Source organism: Puccinia triticina, chromosome 3A (assembly GCF_026914185.1).
Source record: "Puccinia triticina chromosome 3A, complete sequence".
In the NCBI taxonomy this organism is placed as follows: Eukaryota; Fungi; Basidiomycota; class Pucciniomycetes; order Pucciniales; family Pucciniaceae; genus Puccinia; species Puccinia triticina.
Window position 1 is genome coordinate 3,429,449 of NC_070560.1, and position 20,601 is coordinate 3,450,049.

Sequence of the window (20,601 nt, forward strand, 5' to 3'; positions counted from 1 at the left end):
TAGATTTGGAGACATTGACCTGATTCTTGGGCTGAGAGCCGTATCTGATTGGAATGCCACAAAGAACCATTCCATGATCGCGCTTGAGGGCCTTGACGAAGGCATATAGTTGGATCATTCCCTTCAGCATAGATTTCTTACCTGGGCTGCATGAGGACACAAGGAAGGAAGTTTCAGGAAATTTAACCAATGGGTGTTTCTGATGAACCAATCATGCTTACCTGAACATATAATACACTCTGTGCAAGCTCTCCTGGGCATTAGTTGAGCTCAGAAGTCCGTCGTCCCCATCTGGGAAGTCATCCATCATTGGTCAACGGCTGGGGAGCAAAATGGCCTCAACGTTGGCCATTGTCCACCAGTCAAGCCATCTTTGGGTTTTGGGAAACCAATGTTGCAGCTCATCTATCTTTCCCTCGTGGGTTGCGCCACTGGGGTGGTTGGTTGGTTCCAGCAGACCAAGACATAGCAATTGGAACAATTTCTTGAAAAAAGAAGGCCACAGTCAGTCTTGGGGTTGAGATAATGTGATGGTATTGGAGAGAATTACTCACCTCTTCGTCCGCCCTGATCACTGCGCGGTTGCGCTTCACCTGTGTAATAGATTGTTGGAAATGTTCCCGGCATCCCTTCAGCTTCTTCATTGCTTCACTTGCGTCGGATTTACCAAAGACGGCCATATAGGCTGCCACAAACCCTTTCTGTTGAGCCTTGGAGAAGTCAACAATACTAGTCGCCAGCTTCTCTCTCTCTTCTGGCAGGATTGAAGGGAGAAGGAATTGTTGAAATATGACGGTGAAGTGAATGGTGTAGTAGTCTTCCAATAAGCCGCGGATCCAGCTTAACTGTACAGGAATCCATTGCTATATGTCATCAAAATACATCGAGGTGGTTAGTAAATACCCAGATTCGAAAAATCGATATGTAACGTTGGATATCAACCTGCCCGAGTAGAGTTGATTTCCTTGCTCAGAACGGTCCAGGAGCCGCTCCGACATCCAACACGTTTGGAATGTAAAGTGTTCCCGCCCTTGCCAATAACTCCACGAGATGACCTCAAGACCCTTTCTGGAGATGGAAACAGAAGTGAGAGTCAGTAGGATGTAGTGAGACTCTCGGAGAGGGAACTTACTGGTCTCATAGAAACATATTGTGAAGAAACCTATCAGTGCCACCCTTCTTGTTGTCTACCTCTTTGATTTCCTTGAGGATTTCTCGTCTATAGTAACAGGCCCAATCGGCGTTTCCAAGTGATTCATGGATGTTGGTGATTGTTTCCAAGCACTTGTATGGGCCTGTTGCTTGTCAAATCTGTAAATTAAAGCAATTTGAATTCTTGGAAGGTTATATTGCAATGTGATGTGTAATGGAAATGAGGATCTTACCTTGGGCTGGAGGGCAGTAATTGTCAGACACTGAGAAACTAAGTCCATGTGTCTACAAGGCATAGTACATGTCTTATAACCTAACACTGCCAGCAAACAGGTGACGTAATCCGGGTTTTGTTGCGCTGACGTAATCCAGATTCCAATTCAAACCCGCGCCCTGGGTGTGTCATCACCTGTTGTGGATTTTGTCACCTGCCATTCTCAGTGGCAGGTGCAAGACAAAAGCACGACTCCCTCGATGGCCGGTGCTAACTGGTCATTGAGGGGACACACACACCTCCCTTGATGGCCCTTCTGGACCGGCCATCAAGAGGAACACACAACATTATCTCGTTGGCCGGTCAGTACCGGCCAGCAAGAGTAAGGCACTGTTTGCACTCTCAATGGCTGCTACTGACCGGCCACTGAAAGGTGACACATATACCCCTTGGTGGCCTGTCAGTACACAGGCCATCAAGACAAAAACACTAAACTCTCAATGGCCTGTACTGGCCGGCAATCAAGAGCAAAACTCTTTTCTCGATGTGTATACACATCACCCTTGATGGCCCGTCAGTACCGGCCATTGAGAGGAACATAATACACTCTTGATGGCCTGGACTGATTGGCCATCGAGAGGAAATGCACATCTTGCACAGTGACCCAACTGGTCATTGAGAGCAAAGCGCTTCACTCTTGATGGCCAGTCAGCGCAGGTCATCAAGAGTGTAGTATATTCCTCTTGATGGCCGGTACTGACAAGCCATTGAGTGGGGTGTGTATTTCCTCTCAATGGCCAATCAGTCCAGGCCATCAAGAGTGTATTATGTTCCTCTCAATGGCCGGTACTGACGGGCCATCAAGGGTGATGTGTATACACATCACCAAGTGAGTTTTGCTCTTGATGACCGGCCAGTACGGGCCTTTGAGAGTTTAGTGTTTTTGTCTCGATGGCCGGTGTACTGACAGGCCATCAAGGGGTATGTGTATCACCTCTTGATGGCCGGTCAGTAGCGGCCATTGAGAGTATAAATAGTGCTTTACTCTTGCTGGCCGGTACTGATCGAACCGGCCATCAAGAGGGTGTAGGGTGTTCCTCTTGATGGCCGGTCAGTAGCGGCCATTGAGAGTATAAATAGTGCTTTACTCTTGCTGGCCGGTACTGATCGAACCAGCCATCAAGAGGGTGTAGGGTGTTCCTCTTGATGGCCGGTACAGACGGGCCATCAAGGGAGCTAGGTGTGTGTGTCCCCTCAATGACCGGTTAGCACTGGCCATTGAGGGAGTGGTGCTCTCTTGCGCCTGCCACTGAGAATGGCAGGTGACGAAATCCACAACAGGTGACAACACACCCGGGGCGCAAGTTTAAATTTGAGTTTGGATTTCGTCAGCGCGACAAAATCCGGGTTACGTCAGCTATTTGCTGGCGGTGTAATGGTTAAAGACTGCTTTAAGAATTGACTCATGTACATGAAGTCAAGAGTTCAATTCCCTGTCATTACATTAATTATGTACCTTTTATTCTAATGTACTATTATTATGTATTTACTACATATTTCACACTCTTTTGAATATGTAATTAACCTTATTTCACATAGATTACATATTTGTTTATACAGAGAGAGATATTCTTATCTCTCTATGTATTTATGTAGAGCGAGTAAAAGGAATAGTGCGGACAGGGGGAATTGAACCCGCATCTCCCCGATGCATGCTGGGTTGCTCTACCGTTGAGCTATATCCACAGGTGTGAGGTGTACCAACATATACTACCTCTACACACCCCCTGTACACCTACACCGGTGACAGAGCCCACTAATCCTCCCAGAGGCTCATCCCAGGTACGCAGCTGCCTATAGCGCTGGGCTCATAACCTGTAGAGCAAGTAAAAGGAATAGTGCGGACAGGGGGAATTGAACCCGCATCTCCCCAATGCATGCTGGGTTGCTCTACCGTTGAGCTATATCCACAGGTGTGAGGTGTACAAACATATACTACCTCTACAATTTATCCTGAATAAGCACAATGTATGTACAAATGGGGAGATTACATACATATGTAAATCCCCTTCTGAATTCCGTGATCATTTCTCTCCTTGGATTCAAGGATCCCTCAGGTCCTTGAATCAAAGGAGGGAGCTGATCCCTGCAATATAAAAGGGGAGGTCTCTCACCTGTAGAGATTCTCCCCCAGAGATTATTGCCATACAAACCCGTGTACCTTACTAAAAACTTAGTGAGCGGGGTTTTATAATAATCAACTAACTTCTTTTACTTTACAGCCTCCATCTCTTTTGTGTATTTTTCCTAGGTACAGGTGGGTGTTATAACACCTGTACTCTAGAAGATAAGACACTCATCCCTTATAAAGCTACGGCGCTAGGCTTGATTATGGCTAGCCCCTCCGCTATTCAATGTTGAGGTGTGGTTTATTCCCACTGGCTGTTATAGCTATAGTGCAGCCCTTTTCCGCTGGCCGCTGCCCAAGCTGCTACAGCGCGGACTCCAAAACCCATCAACTCCGTGTCACCTAAGAGACCGGAGCTGACAGTAATCTTGGGATTTCTTTTGATCTCCTTGACCAAATCAAGGCGGGCCAAGGGATCTGGCTTCTTGGGGTGAGGCCAAGAGTGGCTGTGGAATCCTTGGTGTTGGAGGAGGCCCCAGCTGGTCTTGTGAATGTCCACGCAACATTTAGTACCCTCGCAGGCCTGCCAGTAGACCTTCCCCGGACATCGACTTGCGGAACCTGGACATACGGGGCTCCTATGATTGGTAATTCTTTTTTGATTTCAGTATTTCTCTGGTCAATGAGGGCTGCGGGCTTGATCCTTACTGGCTTAGAAGCTCTTGAAGTTTTCCAGGGCCAGTGGGAGGTGGGCCGGCGTATTCGCATTCGTCTTGGTTGCAAAGTAATACTCCAAGGCAGGTGATGTGGATTACTTTCCACATGTTGTTGGTGCGGTTATTGATGTTGATGGTTTGAGAGTAGCCAACCTTGGGGAAATTGACAATGTCGGAGGTGGGTGTAAACACATAAGTCGTTGATCTGTTGGGGTATAGGGGATAGCCCTATTGGTTGAGTGTACAGTCGTGATCAATGAAAGTGCTGAACTCCTGGTCCATGGCCACTGGCAGTTGCCACTTCTTGGGTTTGATCAAGCCTGAGGGAGGCGGTGTTGGGAAACAATGCTGCGGCTTGGCGGTTGACTTGAGCTGATTATTGGTTTGATCTTCTTCTTGGTTGGGGGGTTTGCGGACTTTACAAGCCATGACGGAGATGTGGTGATTTCAGCAAGGGTGGTGAAAATGGAAGAGAGAGTGGATTGATTCAGCACCAAGTGATGGAGGGAGTAATTACAATGGATGGAAGTGACAGAAATGAGGGAAAAGGACTGACTTATTGCGTCTGGTGGGGGCTCTTCAAGAACGTACCATCAATTTTGTGGAGAGCTCAGATTTCAGCGGATGCAGGCCGTGTTGTTCCACAGTCAAAGTGTTTGAGTGATAAGAAGTGGTTCCGTGGCCTTTGGTCTACTCGAGGGAGGGATTTCCATTAATTTGGTGTTCCAAAACGGGTGAGTTATGCGGGCTGAACTTTGGGGATACCAATGGGTGTAAAAGTTGGTGTTTAAATTTAGTTTTTCCCGCAGGGATCAGCGGATTTGCATGCTCCGTAAACGTACCTTTTTGCCCTCCGGTGTAAAAGTGTGGCTGCGGCGCCACCTGATACGTTTTTACACGGTGTGCGTAACATGGCACAAGTTTACATTGGGCGGTTTTGCACTCACCAATGTAAATTTATTTTTGCACCCAGTCTAATTTAATTTTACATTGGTATTTTTTACGTTGCCCAAAGCATGTAAAACATACAATGTAAATTTAATCCACCCCGTTTTCTTCAAGTCCAGCTTCTCCGGCACCGAGATCGCTATCCGCTTTGCACACGCATGGCCCAGTTGATTGTGCCATTTGACAAAGTCAGATGGTGCAGGAGGCGCAGTTGTATGCATGCCCACCACAAGATTCTCAGGATCAAGAACACCCTTTATCTCCAGTAAGTCATTACTGACATCCACCGCGAATGGTGTCCCATTATCAATCCTCACCACAAAGCCTTCAGCACCCTGTTGAACTATGGCCCTTGTCTTCATGAGTTGTACAAAGGAGACCAAGTTCCGCGTGAGTTTCGGGACGTATAGCACATCTTTCAGCGTGAGAGTTTCACCGTTGACCAGCGGTAAGATCGCATTGCCCCTTGCTGTAGCTACAAGCTCGCCCGGTCCACTTCCTGTCACAATTCCTATGTTGAATGGACTCGTTCCTTTGAAGTAGCCAAGCAATATGAGCATGTGATTGCTTGCACCCGAGTCTAGTATTGTCGTCTGCGACTGGCTGCCACCCGCGTTTGATAGATAGCTAAATGAGGGTCTGATGTTCTCAGTTGTTTGGACGTCTTCAGTTGCCTTAGCCATGGTGTCATACGAGGCACTACCTCTTGCTCCTTGGAATTGGTCTTCTTCAGCATCCAGCATTCACTCTCTGCGTGCTTAGCCTTTGGGTTATGTTTCCCTTCCACGCAGTAGATTGGATTGTAAGGTCTTTTCTTCTTGTTCGGATGTGTTGCATTTGTGGCCAACACGGTATTCCCGGAGTTGCTTGTGCCAGGTTCCTGGGCTTTTCTCTTGCTAGTTCTCTTGAATTGACCAATTTCTCATAGACAATTAATAACAAATTTGGGTTTTCCAAGAGCCGCCAAGTCTCCGAACAAGCTTTGCATCAAGAATGGACGCTTCTTAGTAATCCTACTGATGATACTACAGCAAATAACAAAGTCTGGAATGATCATCCCTAGCAAGTCAAATTTCGCCAAACATTCTTCTATGCCGGTGATGTAGGCGTCCATGTCATTGTGAAACTGAGTGTCCTCCCATCTGGCACATACTTCATACCCGGCTAAGATTGAGTCGGAGGCATAGACTGATTTGAACATCGCCCATAGCTCGTAAGGATTCTTAGAATTTTCCTTCTTCACAATGGTGTTAAAGACTCCATTGGTTAAGTTTGAGCAGAGTAAATTGGCCGTCTTCTGCGCCTTTTGCTTCATCTTGTTAGTGGGATTGGGCAGTGGGGGATTATCAATGAAGTTTTCCAAGTCATGTACGGCAAGGACCATTCAGATTTTCTTCTCCCAAATTTTGAAGTTTTCACCGCCAAATTTTGGAACTTTCATTGACCCTCAAATCGCTTGATTAATTGCCAGAATTGGCCATTGCTTAGTCCTGCTCCTGTCTTTGCGTTAAGAGGTGTCGTTCGTAGCAAGGGTGGGCAGTTACGTTACGGTACGTTACGGAGGGCTAATTGGATACCATAACTTTTTTTTAGTTATCCAAATTAGCCATTTGGGTAACGTAACATTTTATTTGAGTAACGTAACGTAAAGTAACTTTTTTTTATTTTTGAGTTTTGGAGATTTTGGATAACGTAACTTTTTTGGGGTGGACATTTTTTGTTCAATATTTTCCAAGAAATGGTTCATTTGAATAATGAATTTAGCATAATGGTCAGTGCTTGCCTCTTCTATGTTTTGCAACATGCAGGTTGTGGGTTCAATCCTCACTGTGCACCTATTTTGACCTGACACCCTGGGCAGAAACTGGCATCAGTGGCTGTTTTGCATCAACTTGAGCCCAATATGTACTCATGTTGAACAAAAAAACCCACAAATAGTCATATTTTCTCTTGGAAAGTTACGGCAAAGTTACCCAAATTTGGGCAAACCAGTAACGTAACCATTTTGTTGAAAGCTTCTGGGTAACATAACTAGAAAATAAACAGCCCTTTTTCTGCGGCAGATATTGTAACTAAAATCAAGGTATCTGTAACTACTGGGTAATGTAACTTTAAAATTTACGTTACAGTTACGTTCTCAATTACAGGTAACGTAATGGCCCACCCTTGTTGGTAGCCTCAAGACTTGAAATCTGAAAGAACACAAAGAACTAGGAATGCATTTCTAGTTAGAGAACCATAAAAAGGAAGAAATGACAATTTTGTTTCTTCTATTCTGGTGTGAGATTTACCTAGGAGCAGGCTAAAGACCGCTCTGTTCAGAGTGAGATTTTTATTCTAAAGAAGAAGTTCCTGGCGCTCCGCTTGAGAATCTTCCAAGCAAAGCCTTGACGTTGTCTGCAGTCACAAGTTTGACGTCAGATCTAGCCATGTTTCTTTCATCTCTTTTTACTCTTATTTTATTGCTTACCGCTCTCACTACCTTGATCAAGGGCAAGTTCGGCTTTCCCGTTTCCTATCAATTCAACTTTGTCTGTTATGATGGAGTTTCAGGTTGCGTTAGTTCTAACGCTTTCCTTTTTCTTTCTTGCCTAGACTGTTTTTTGGATTCTCTGTCTCCACCTTTGCTGTTTCCTGAGATCCTGTCTTTCAGCAGTTGTTGAATCACGTTTGTGTTCTTGCTGCCGTGGGAGTTTCCTGCTGACATCAAATCTGATGGATCAGTGTTTCACCCTTGGCGCGGGATTTGGACTGCGGAAAGTGGTTTGCTTAGCTTACCTCTGTCCGCAGCCAGTTTGGATCCTAGTACTCTTCTACTTTTGTTTGAAGAGTACTGTTCACTCAGGCTTGAAATTTCACAGACACCAGGGGGGGATCTGTTGCACTCTCCAGAGAGTGCCAGATTGTAACTTTTTCCGGGAACGCTGCCAGATGTGAACCATTGCCCCAGTTGTAACTCAGTCTTGAGCCAGTCATGTGTGTGGGTTGAACTCATTCCAATCTCCTCTGTATGTAGTCAGGTCAAAAGCTGGTGATCCAAGTCCATGTCTTGAAAAGCTCCGTGTTATGGTCATATGTTGCAACCATCTCAATGTTTTGGATTAGACTATCCATTGTGGGTCCTGTATGCAGCATCTGCAGTGTGCAGGAGGAGATTGCCCCTAATCAATGTGAAGATGGAGTCTGGATCAGACTTACCAACACATAACAGGTGAATGATATCCTGTTGTGTGAGTCTTTTTATGACAGTAGCTAAGCAAATTGGGAATGAGTTCCTGGCTCTCTTCTGTAAACCCCAGGGTCAAGGTAGGCAGGTGTCAGCCCTTGGCTAGTCCAGACAGCGCCACGGCTGACACTGCACGCGCAGCAGAAGAGCTGTGCGCGCATAGCGCCGCTCCAAGCACTGCACACGCCAAAGACAGCAAGTGCGCAAGCAAGCGCAACTAAATAGAGTTTTCACAACACTCACGGGTTGTTGAGCTCAAGTGAGCACAATCCACGCAAATGTTACACGCGTGGACTTAGCATGTCAAACTCGAGTGAGTACAATCCATGCAAAGGTTCCACGCGTGGATTTAGTGTCAACCAACATCGTGAAGTATTGACTTCTAAGTGCGGCCATCACAGTTGGTTATAAAAGACCTGGGGCCTCTGCCCCACGAAAGGTCCCGCAGATTATTATTTTAAATTACCAAGCCCGTCATCCTTGTTTGATACAAAAAGACTGGGGCTTTTATCTAGTTACATCTCAACCTTTCTATATCTTCGAATACTCCCTTCTCCTCGACTCCACCTCCGCCTCTGAATCCCTTTCCCGCCTCCACCTCCGCAGTTCCCAACTTCCCTTTCTTCACGGTTCTTTCCGCTTGCTACCTTACTAGGTAAGCTAGAGCTTTGTGAACCTTCTTAGGTTCAGGTACGACTTAGCTCTACCAGCCCCTCCAACGGAGGCGCGGCTTTCTCCTCCCGTATCACGGTCAAGTCGAGCGTGTTTTCCTCTTTAGGAACTCACATCTTGTTCTTTTCCATTCAGGGCGTTGCCACTTTAGAGATGCGCCCTGACAGCAGGCATGCCAGAGGACAATTGTGGAATCAACATCTGCACAAGCGGCTCATTTTCAGAGGAGCTTGCTTTCAGAGATGATTCAAGTAGCAAGGGTGGAGGAGACCAGGCTCAGGAAAACAAACTCCAACAGATGCTCATGAAAACAAAAAACACACGCAAACACATGCGTGGTTTTGATTCCTGTAGTCAAATCCTCTTCTGTGAACCACAAAGGGCAACCAGACCACACTAACAATTCTAACAAGCTTGGAAGTCTCTCTCAGGCACTGAAAGGGCTATGTAAACATGGTGGCAGCACTCTGACATTCATTCCTCCTTTACACGCTGCAGTTTTCCTTCACATCAGATTTTTTTTGGGTTCAGAAATTTTCTCGTGGGATGTCTGATATCCAAATGCAGTTCTGATGAACGTGTATTGAATACAAGGAAGATATTCCTGCTATCATCTTCCTGGAATGATTTTCCTGTGTATATCAGCTGTAATTTTTCCACATCCACCTTGTCAAACCTTTGCCCCCACAAGCTAATATTACCCCACCCTCATAGATGGAAGTTCTTTTACTCTGAAATGTGTGAGAAGAAAAGATCCCAGAGAGCCGGAAAGTGTGGGTTATTTCAACATTGTGTGTGATAATGGAACATCTGTTCAGGATGATCTTTGGCGGTTGGATACAAGGAGCTTGACAATTAGACTATTTTTCAGGTTATTTCATCTTGGCAGTGGAATAAATGTTAGTTTTTCATCTGGTAGGAGTGTGAATGACCTACAGGTCCAAAAAGCAATCTTTGCCTGTGTTATGTCCCCATGGCTACATTGAATCAGTGGCCACTCACCAACCCAGTGCCACAGTGGAGAAGATTCAACCTTCCTATATCACCTGTCAGGGCGCGTCTCTAATGTGGCGACGCCCTGAATGGAAAAGAACAATTTGTGAGTTCCTAAAGAGGAAAACACGCTCAACTCAACCGTGGTGCGGGAGGGGAAAGCCGCGCCTCCAGTGGAGGGGCTGGTAGAGCTGAGTCGTACCTGAACCTGTGAAGGCTTGTAAAAGAAATGCTCAGCTAGCTTACCTAGTAAGGTAGCAAGTGGAAGGAACTAGGGAGTAAGGGTAGTTGGGAACAGCGGAGGCGGAGTTGAGGGAGGCAAGGAGGAGAGGTCTTGAAGGTATAAAGGGAAATGAGATATGTATAGATAAAAGCCCCAGTTGTTTGTATCAAACATGGTAGATGGGTGTAGTAATCTAAAATATAATCTAAGGAACCTCCTCTTGCACGGGGATTCCTGATCTTTGATAGCCTAGGAGGCCAGGAACTCAGGTGTTCTGTGTCCTCACAGTGTTCCTGCTTGAGAACAATCCACACGTGAGTATTCGCATGGATTGTGCTCAGTCAAGTACAACAACTGGGGAAACTTCATCCAAGTCTGACAACCAACTGACAGGAATTCTCATGCAAGTGAATCCTGTTTATTTGCACGCCTCCGCTTCTTCTGCGGCGCTTGCTGCGTCAGTGTTGGCTCTGTCTGGACTAGCCAACGGCTGACATCACCACAGGGTACATCATAAAAAAGCTGAGTCAGAGTGAACCTTTGAACACCATCTCACTGTTGAGATGTGCGGTGGGCAAACTCCATATTTGGAGTGCACGGGGTTCAAGAGGCGGTGGAGGAGGAGAAATAGAAGACCAAGGTTCATAGTCACAACACTCACCTTGCATCATCCTGGCTTGACATTTTGTGATCTCACCAAGCCAACCTTAAAGTCACATAGTAGATTTGATGTGAAAGGATGATGAAAATGGATTTAAGGATCCTAAAATCAGATTCCATCTGTATGTGCCAGAATCACCAAGATGTGAAAACACTCCTTCTGCCTTCTGGGGAAAGCCAAAACAGGATTCTCTGGGGCAAATTCTTTTTGATACCAGGGGGTAATTAGCCCCATATATATTCCCAATAGATCTGCATGAGCTTCTTCCATTTTATTATTCATATCTTGTAACCAGGACAAATACATCAGTCTGCGTAAAATTGACCTGCTGCTCTGGAGTTTCTCAGTTCCTAAATTTAGCCCAACAGGAGGTGTGGGTGGCCTCCTAATTGTCAATCACATGGATTGATTCTCATTCTTCCAGACAACTGGAAGGAAAGGTGTGAGGCAGTGGAAACTTTCTAGTCTTGGGATGAGAGCCATTTGAACACCCAATTCATCTATGTCCTATCTTGAGAGAATTGACATTCACAAAGCATTTATCTGTAAGATGCACAGTCAAATTTCCTCCAGAAAGTTATTGTTATCCACATTCTTGAAGGACAACCTGACCAGCTGTGGGAAGATGGTTTGATTTATTTTGGTAGCAGAAGGTGCAGCTCAGGATGAGGGTTAGTTGCAATTTTACCAGTCATCATTGCAATCTGGGATCCTTCAGACAAGCGGAGTGAGGGTTTCCCTGGGTGTTCCTTGCCACTCCTTGAGCCCTGGTGATTTTCTCTTGAAATAATGATGATGTGAGTTGCTTGGCCCTCCCGCACCTGTCTCTGTGCTTCAAAACAGACAAGGATGGCTCCCACTGAACCACAGATGATTGGTGGTCTTGCACAAATTCTAGAAAACATGCGGGATGAGTGTGTTTCTTGAATTGTGACGGACATTCTTTCCAGCCACAAATGACATGGTGAGGGGAGGGAGTTCTGCCCAGCTCAATGCCTCTGATGCACATTCAGTGCACTAGAAGTCACAAAACCCAGAGTACAAGAGTCATTGTGGAGGCGCAAGGTCTCCTGGTCTACAAAGCTGTGTATAATCCAAAACAGGATTATTCATGATAAGGTGGAATATTTGAGGGCAGGGTCTGTGCGTATAAGTGAAGCAGATTTGATTGAGTGATTGGTTGTGTGTGATTAAACGGGGTACATGTTTTTTTGTGTAACCAAAAGGGAGAAGTCTCACCACAGTGGAATAGGCAGTTTTCCACCCTAACAAACGGCCGTGCGGTAGGGTGGACAGGGCCAAGGCCCCCACTGTTGTAGCCCGGAGGGCTACGCACTCTGACACTTGCCGCAGTCGCGGCATCTACCTCATCCCGTACTCCTGTCTGGGCTGAGACATGTGGTCATTAATGATCTTCTTTGTCTCTTGTACACCTGGTTCTCCACAGGTTATGAGCCCTTGACGCTTGTATATCTACACATCTCTTGTCTAACAAACTACGACCGGCTTAACAATCCGGACAAACTCTAAACGCTAATCTTACACCACAGCTTCAACCTCTGTCAATTGCCGAGCCTAACTTGCTTGCTTATCTGACTGGCCAATCACCAACCAGAAGGTCGACAACGTTGAAGATCACGATCTTGATTTCAAACTTAATTAGTTTGGTTCAATTGAAAGCTCAACAAACTTTTGGCGTCAATTTCACCGGTGTTATAGAGGTGAAGATTTTTTCTTGGGGATTTTCAGTGGCTAGGGAGACTAGCCATCTTTCCAAAAGACAGGACTGTGGCCCGGTCCTGTTTGCTGTTGTTCTTCTAAGAGAGAAGACTCGAGTCTCTATTCCATCTCCAACTCGTGGACCGATTTCCTGCATTTTTTTTTCTCTCTCTTCCCCAATTCTCCCTCAGCAACCATGTCTCTTCCCTTGAAAATCCGCATATCCCTCTACCTGTCCTTTTTTTTAACCCTAGAACTCTCTCACTGCCTTTCTTACATAGTCCTTTTTTCCCGATTTTTTTCCTCATCTATCCAAATATTCCCCTAAAACTTCCTTTTTCTTGTTTTCCGTTACCCTCCCTATCTTTCCGAACACCACTTCCCACCACTTTCTTTGTTCTTAACCTTCTGTTCCCTTCCCTATCTTTTCCAACCACCACTTCCCATCTCTCTCTTTGTCCGACTCCGCCGACCGATGGATCCCAGGACAAATAAACAGTCGGCGTCTGGAGCGGCAGGGTCTTCAAATTGGCACATCAACAATTTAGTGCACAGGAATTGCTTGGAGGAAGACATAGCCATCCTTCAGTCACAATTCAAACGCCTGCCGCCAAGCCCAGAGACAACAGCTGGTCCGGCTTGTCAAACTACGGATGTTCAAGCGGGTAAACAATGACGGACCGCTCTGGTGGACGGCAGACAACTCCCACCACACATGAACCCGCGTCTGCCGGTGGAACCGGCCCATCCCCCCAGAAACGTGAATGTGGACATCCCTCCTCCAACTGCAGACGGAGGCCGACAAGAGCGTTTGGACGCCAAACTGGCGAAGCAAGTTTGGGATTTCAAAGAAGCCGAGTTTCTCCTGAAACAAAGAAAACTGGTTGGCACAACAATTCAAACGGGCAAGGCGCAATTCCGGCAAGCCAAGGCGGATGGGGCAAATTTTGCTGACTGGTACCAAAATCTGGCCAAAGTTGGGAGGGCAGCGGTAGACGATGCTTGTTTCTTCATTACTGCATGCAAAAACTCCACCTACGAGAAGATTGCGCGGGCGTTACTCATCTCCAGCATTGATCAGTCGCTGGTTGCCAAAATGCAACAACTTCCAACATGTTTTGCGATGTACACGGCACTCTTCAATAAATTCAAAACATCCTTCCGTGCGGCTGAAATGTTGATCTTTTACAAATTCAGGCGTTTCAAAATCAATCCAGATGGACACAACGCCGGGATAGCCTCAACTCTACGGGACTGGCAAGCAGAATGGGCTGCGGTCAACGTCAAGTTCGGCATGAATGCTTTCATGGGTTTTGTGCTTCAGTCGGCGGTGATGGAGTCCGATGCGGAGTACAAGAAAGCTTTTGAATTGCATGTTGAACAACTAGTGCAGGACAACAAACAGGGACGCTGTCCTTCCTTTGACTTGATCATGAAAGCTCTGGACATCTGTAAGGATCAACATAAGCATACTATTAGCCTGTCCTCTGATGTGGGGCAAGTTTTCACGTCACCTACACCTCCAACGGCGCTGTCCACCTCAATGCCAGGGGCTGATAGTTTTGATGTTTTGGCTTTCCTGGCGGACGTCAATGAACAGGATTGGGTTGACGCGCTTGACTTTTATGCTCTCACTGCGCACAAATGCTGGCAGTGTGGAGGGGAAAATCACTATGCAAGGAACTGTCCAGAACCCCAACAATTGACTCACGCCAACAGAAAGTCAGGTCCACCAATCGGCACCATTGTCAGCACTCTCTACGGTCACCTCCCAAGTGGCGCCTCAGTGAACTCCTCCCGCTTCCCACGGACGAACTTCAAGAAAACTCAGTTCCCTCCCTCAAGGAACCAGCAGCATGCAAAGAATCTTGCGGACTATTACCGGCCGCGGTATCACAACAACGGTCAACAGTTGCAGGGACCAGATTCTGGCCCCTCAATCCCAGCAAAGAAAAAGTCAACGGACTTCCTGATGATCTAGATGACCTAGATTTCCATTTGATGGCGCTAGGGGAAGATCTGGTGAGTGAAGCAGCCATTTTTGATACCGGTGCCTCCCATGGTTTCACCAGGTCTAAATTCCTCCTTCATGATTTTCATCTTCTCCCAAAACCTATTGGTGTCTTGGTAGCTACCAGTGGGTCAGGATCTTCAATCACAGGTGTGGGTGCCCTGAAATTTCAGGTCCCTGATGGGACTGTTATTGTCTTGCAACATGTACTGTACTGTGAGCAAGCAAAGACCACCCTCATATCAATGGCGGCACTGCGCAAAGCTAATGCTCTGGTGGCTTATAATAATGCAACAGATACTTTTCAAGTTTCACGTGCATCAGGCAAAAAACCTTTTTGATTGTGTCTTTGAACCGGCAAAGAATCGTTGGTGCATGCTGTATCCGATGATCAGGGCAGATTGTGCGAGGACAACTTCCCCACCGGGGTGTCATATTCTTTACTCAAAACCAAAACCTCTCATCAATTCTTTTTCTTCTTCTATTCCTTTATCTCCCACTTTTCCTTCTCCTGTGTCTCAATTGTCTGATCTGCCAGTCTTGTTAAACCCGCACCTGTCTTCTGACGGCAATGATATTACAGTTATGTCCTCCAAAACTGAAGCGACAAGCAATGAGATCTTCAAGGAGCCTTTGGGACAAGCAACTGACTTTAAGTGGAAGCCTGAGTCCCTCACACCAGATGAGGTGAAGCTGCTCTGTTATCACAGAGCGTTTGGACATGCTAGCCTTAGACACATAAGGCGGATAATTAAGTCCCAACTGGGATTGGGTTTACCAGACCAGATCCCTGTTGGAAAGATACACTGTCCTGTTTGTGCAATAAGTAAGAGCACGCGAATTAACCCCTTAGCCTCCACCCTTTGAGTTGCAGATCGTTTGGATGTTTTAGCGGCGGATTTGATGGGCCCGTTCCAAGTGGATTCTATAGGAGGAGGCAAATATCTTCTAATAATGAGGGGCGTAGCGACGGGCTACGCTTTTGTCAAGGTCTTGAAGAAGAAGTCAAAAGCTAACCAGCATATCATCAATACAATAACGCGACTTGAACAAGCTACCAGAAAACGGGTGAAGACCTTGAGGAGCAACAATGGCGGGGATTTTGCCAACCAAACGCTGAATGATTTCCTTATGGCACATGGTATTGGCGCTGAAAAGGCACTTCCATATCACCACTACCAAAACAGGGTGATTGAATGTTTCAACCAAACAGTGGCGGACATGGGGCAAACAATACTTTTTGATAGTCCGCTGTCAAAGAATTTTTGGAGTTATGCATTTGTTTGGGCAACTTATGTTTTGAACCGGCTCCCAATCAAATCAAGTGGCGAAAAGACTCCTTACGAGGCAATGTTTGACAGGGAACCGCAGTTCGACAACTTTTGCGTTTTTGGGAGCACCGGATATGTCCACATTCCTCAAGAGAAACGCAAGAAACTCGATGAACGTGCGGTTATGGGATATGTGATTGCCCACCTTGAACAAAGTAAAGGCTGGCTGTTTTGGATACCTACTCAAAAATGTTTTGTGAGCTTGGCAATGGTACGTTTCCTGGCAGAGCTAGCAAATGTCCCGGTTGCAAAAGAATCCTCTCCTCAGGAAGCAGTGACTCCTCTTGTTTTGGCAACGGCTCCAGTGGCGGCAGTGAAGCTTTTGGTAGAATACATCATGAACCTACTTCAACTGGGTGATTTCTCCCAGGAAATAGAATTCACAAACCAAGAACTGATTGTCAACAAAATCATTGACCTGTGCCAGTTCTATGCAATCTCCGTTCCGAGTACATTCAAGCAGGCAATGAGTTCTCCTGAAAAAGACGCCTGGTCAAAGGCAATAGCAATAGAACTTTCTAATTTGGAACAGATGAGAGTCTGGGTGCTGAAGCTCAAGCCAGAGGACAAAAAGGCTTTGGGAGGCAGGTGGGTGTTTGCAACAAAGCCGGAGGCGGATGGGTTGGGTGTGCATTTTAAAGTGCGCTATGTAGCTAAAGGTTTTACGCAGGTGGAAGGGGAAGATTTCAATGCTACCTTCACGCCAACAGCAACCTTTGTCTCCCTACGACTCCTTCTAGCACCTGTGACACTAAAATATTACGGCTTTTGACCGATGATAATTGGTACTCATCTTCGGTCAGAAGCCGAAAACATGGAGAGCTGACCGAGCCAGCTCAAACAACTAGTCAGCCAGCTCGGAAAGCTAGGCACAAGGCTACCCAGCTCTGTCAGCTCAAGGCAGGAAATATCCAACAGCTGGACGCAATTAACCACTCAGCTCGCTCAGCTCCAGCTGCTCACCGCCGTTCGGCCAGCTCCGTCAGCTCAACGAACTCAGCCTGCTCAGCTCCAGCTGCTCACACCCGGTTCGGCCAGCTCTGTCAGCTTGCTCGCCTCCAGATGCTCACCGCCGTTTGGCCAGCTCCGTCAGCTCAACGAACTCAGCCTGCTCAGCTCCAGCTGCTCACACCCGGTTCGGCCAGCTCCGTCAGCTCGCTCGCCTCCAGATGCTCACCGCCGTTTGGCCAGCTCCGTCAGCTCAAAGAACTCAGCTTGCTCATCACCTTGTTTCAGCCAGCTCTATCAGCTCAAAACCTCACCCCACCAGACGGCAACTTCAGAAGGTAACACTACCACAACCCCTGCCAGTCTTCGAGCCGAAGAAGAAGCCGCCTGGCCAACCTAGGTCCATAACAGGACTCAACACAAAAAGAAGAGCCATACCGGGCTTCCCTACCATAACAATCAGACCCAGCCTGCCCGGATTGTCCATCAACAACAACTCCTCCGGCTCGTCACTTGACTTCTATCCCCCCAACAACCGGCTAATTGGCCATCCCCCCGTCCCAAAGCCAACAACAAGCTCTATCCTTTCCACCACAACCCTCACCACCAGCTCAACATCCACTGGCCGCCCACCAACATCAACCTCGCTGCGCGCCACACCATCCTCCACACTGCCGAGAACGGATCGACCATGGAGGGAGAGGCTGGCAAGGGCTGTGGAGGCACGGATCTGTTGATGCGAGAGGTGGCGGAGCGGAAGCCAGCCAGGATGAGGGTGCAGGGGGGATGCGGCTGGTGGGCGGGCATGCACCGGTGTGAGTCCAGCACAAGTCCACGCTGCCTCCCCACTCCACCATTGTACACACCAACATCTCACCGTACTCCTACTTGTCCCAGACCCCGCCTCCCACCTTCACGCTTGACAGGCACCGCCGCGACGCCGGGCTCGGTCTATGCTCGCTCTTGGTTCACGCTGCGCAACGGCCACCATGGTATACACCCTCAGCTCATTGTACTTCTTCTCGTCCCGGACCCCACCCGCCGTCTTCACGCTTGAAATCCTTGGCACCACCACAACGCTGGTCTTGGCCTACGCTCGCTCTTTGCTCGCGCTGGGCAACGGCCACCACTGTACACACCCTCAGCTGTACTTCTTCTTGTCCCGGACCTCACCCGCCGCCTTCACGCTCAACAGGAACCGCCGCGACGCCGGGCTCAGTCTATGCTCGCTCTTTGCTTACACTGCACAACAGCCACACCCTCAGCTCATCGTACTTTTTCATGCCCCGGACCCCACCCGCCCTTCAGGCTCAACATCCTCGGCACCACCGCAATGCCGCGCTCGGCCTACGCTCACTCTTTGCTCTTGCTGCGCAAGGGCCACCATTGTACACACCCACAGCTGTACTTCTTCTTGTTCCAGACCCCACCCACCGCCTTCATGCTTGACATCCTTGGCACCACTGTGACGCCGGGCTCGGTCTACGCTTGCTCTTTGTTCGCGCTCTTGCTTGTACGGCTGGCCCACCTTGAGGGCCTCCGCCACAGCCTGCCTGATGCCTCCTCCTCCACCAAGGGCGCGCTTCGCATGACAGACACCGCACCGTCACTCGCCCGGATCCTCCCCGTCTACCTTGGCTCCCTTACCCTTGTCGCCGCCAAACTCGCAGACTACTATCATGCCCTTGTCTCTTTGTCCCCCCGCCCTCCCCAAGAATCACTCTCCCCTACCGGAGAGCCTGCCAATGTTGGTTGGGGGCCGTATGGTGACGCTCATCTTTCACTTGACCTCGCCGGTCTTCTGTGACCGCTTAGTCTTCCACCTCACACATCTTGACACTCTTTTTTCCACCCTCCATACAGCCTTTCTTGTACCACTACCCTATTGTATCTCACAGCTCTCCCAATTCCCTCTCTTGTTTTTTTCATCCTTTTAATTATAAAAATACAATTTGATTGAGAAAACATGACTACAGCAAGGGTTTCTAATTTTTTTATTGAGTTTATTCAGAATCTGGGTCCCCTCTGGCATATTCGAGTGCCTCTTGGTCAAGAATTTCTTCTTCTAAACTGTCCGCTAGTTTTTCAACTTCCACAATAACAGATGGATCAGTTATGAGCTTCTCCCACATCTGCCGAGAGTTATTGATCAGCAAATCCCACCGTTCCAGTATTTCGGTTTCCAATGATGAATCAAGCCGATGGTTCAGATACTTTTTGCTCCAGCGCAGAAGTTTCTTGCACTTTACATTCCACATCATCCATAAGCGACAGAAGTGTTGGGCTAAGCGGCCAAAGATAGACTGCAATACCGACCGTGGAAAGTGATTTTCCTTGCAGATTTGATTCAGCTTATGTTGAAATGTGGTTGGCACGTCTGTTGGGTGATTATCTAAAAAAAAACTTCAGAATCCTTTACCAACCCACATTTTCAGAAATGTTTTCCTTACCAGCTGTCAAAAAATCTCCAATATGACTGAGTTTTTCAGATTTATTTATAGCCCATTGTACAGCCTGTCTTGCTTCACGGGCTATTCGGTGCAATTCATCTTGGCAGTGGGTTAGAGTAAGGTAGGCCTGGATCCCTTTTTGCACATCCGAATCAATTGCCCATGGCTCATCTGGGTGGCTAAGTGCACCCATATTCCAGAAAGAATCTTTTATCCCGCAAGATTTCACCTCCTCAAGTGTTGGGGTAGACAAGGGGGTACGAGGTGTGAAATCCGAGTTGTGAGCTTCAGCACGATTGCTGTATGCCAGCCATTTTTTCTTCAATATGTTGACTTTGGACGTCATCTGCTTCTTGTATCTCTCTTGCACTTGTGTTCCTATTCATGCATAGTTATCATCAAATGAAGCAATGGAGATTAATGTAATGAAAAAAGCATACCTGATCCGCCTCGGTCCCACTTTTTCTGCATCTCAATCACACCAACTTTGGCTTCGTATAGTTTACTCTTGCTGACTTTCAATTTGAGCAATGCTTTTGATTCGGAATCTGTGAAAGTTGATTTGAACATATTTTGAGTATATATTTACAAGATGATCTTGAAACGACTCACCTGTTGCTCCAGGCAAGTCACGGAAGTTTTCTGATCCGAGTTCAACAACTATGCTGTTAATTTCACCTTCCAAGAAGCTTATGGTATCAGGGAGTTGCTCCAGCTGCTGCCGTTGAGAAGCGGTCCTAGTTCTTCTTCTGGTTTCTCGAAGTTCAACTAAATCATTGCTTGTTGAAACAGAGATATCAGCTATCAAAAAAAAAACAAGGTATTCACCAGATATAACACCTACTTTGTATCACCAAGCTTATCCTCCAACTCCACTAGTTCTTCAATCTTTCTCAACATTTCCTTCTCGCTTTGATTCTCCACAACCAAAAGCTGAATTTCTCTTTGACGGGTCCATTGCGCTTTAAAAAACTCCCTGGTATGGCCAAACTCCTCCAGTAGACTATCCAGTACTCCAGATGCTTCTTTCTTCAATTCCTCGACATGCGTGCCTTGTTCAAATAGCAAGTGAACTTTTAATTGAATTTTATTATTGAAATTTATATGAGTCAGAAATAAGAACTGGCCGGACAGAAGTTGAGAAATGAACTGACGCGCATACACCCAACCAACATCATTGTGATGGTGAGACCGTATATCAACTGCAAC

At 47.1% G+C, this 20,601-nt stretch overlaps 1 protein-coding gene across 1 annotated transcript; it reads left to right on the top strand.

Annotated features, from left to right (window-relative positions):
* Positions 1-17,056: 17,056 nt before the first annotated feature.
* Positions 17,057-17,459, top strand: PtA15_3A417 (uncharacterized protein; the record flags this gene model as incomplete). Its single annotated transcript, XM_053167384.1, has 2 exons — positions 17,057-17,280; positions 17,354-17,459. 2 exons carry the CDS (start codon positions 17,057-17,059, stop codon positions 17,457-17,459), a joined length of 330 nt encoding a protein of 109 aa, XP_053018606.1.
* Between the last annotated feature and the right edge of the window lie 3,142 nt (positions 17,460-20,601).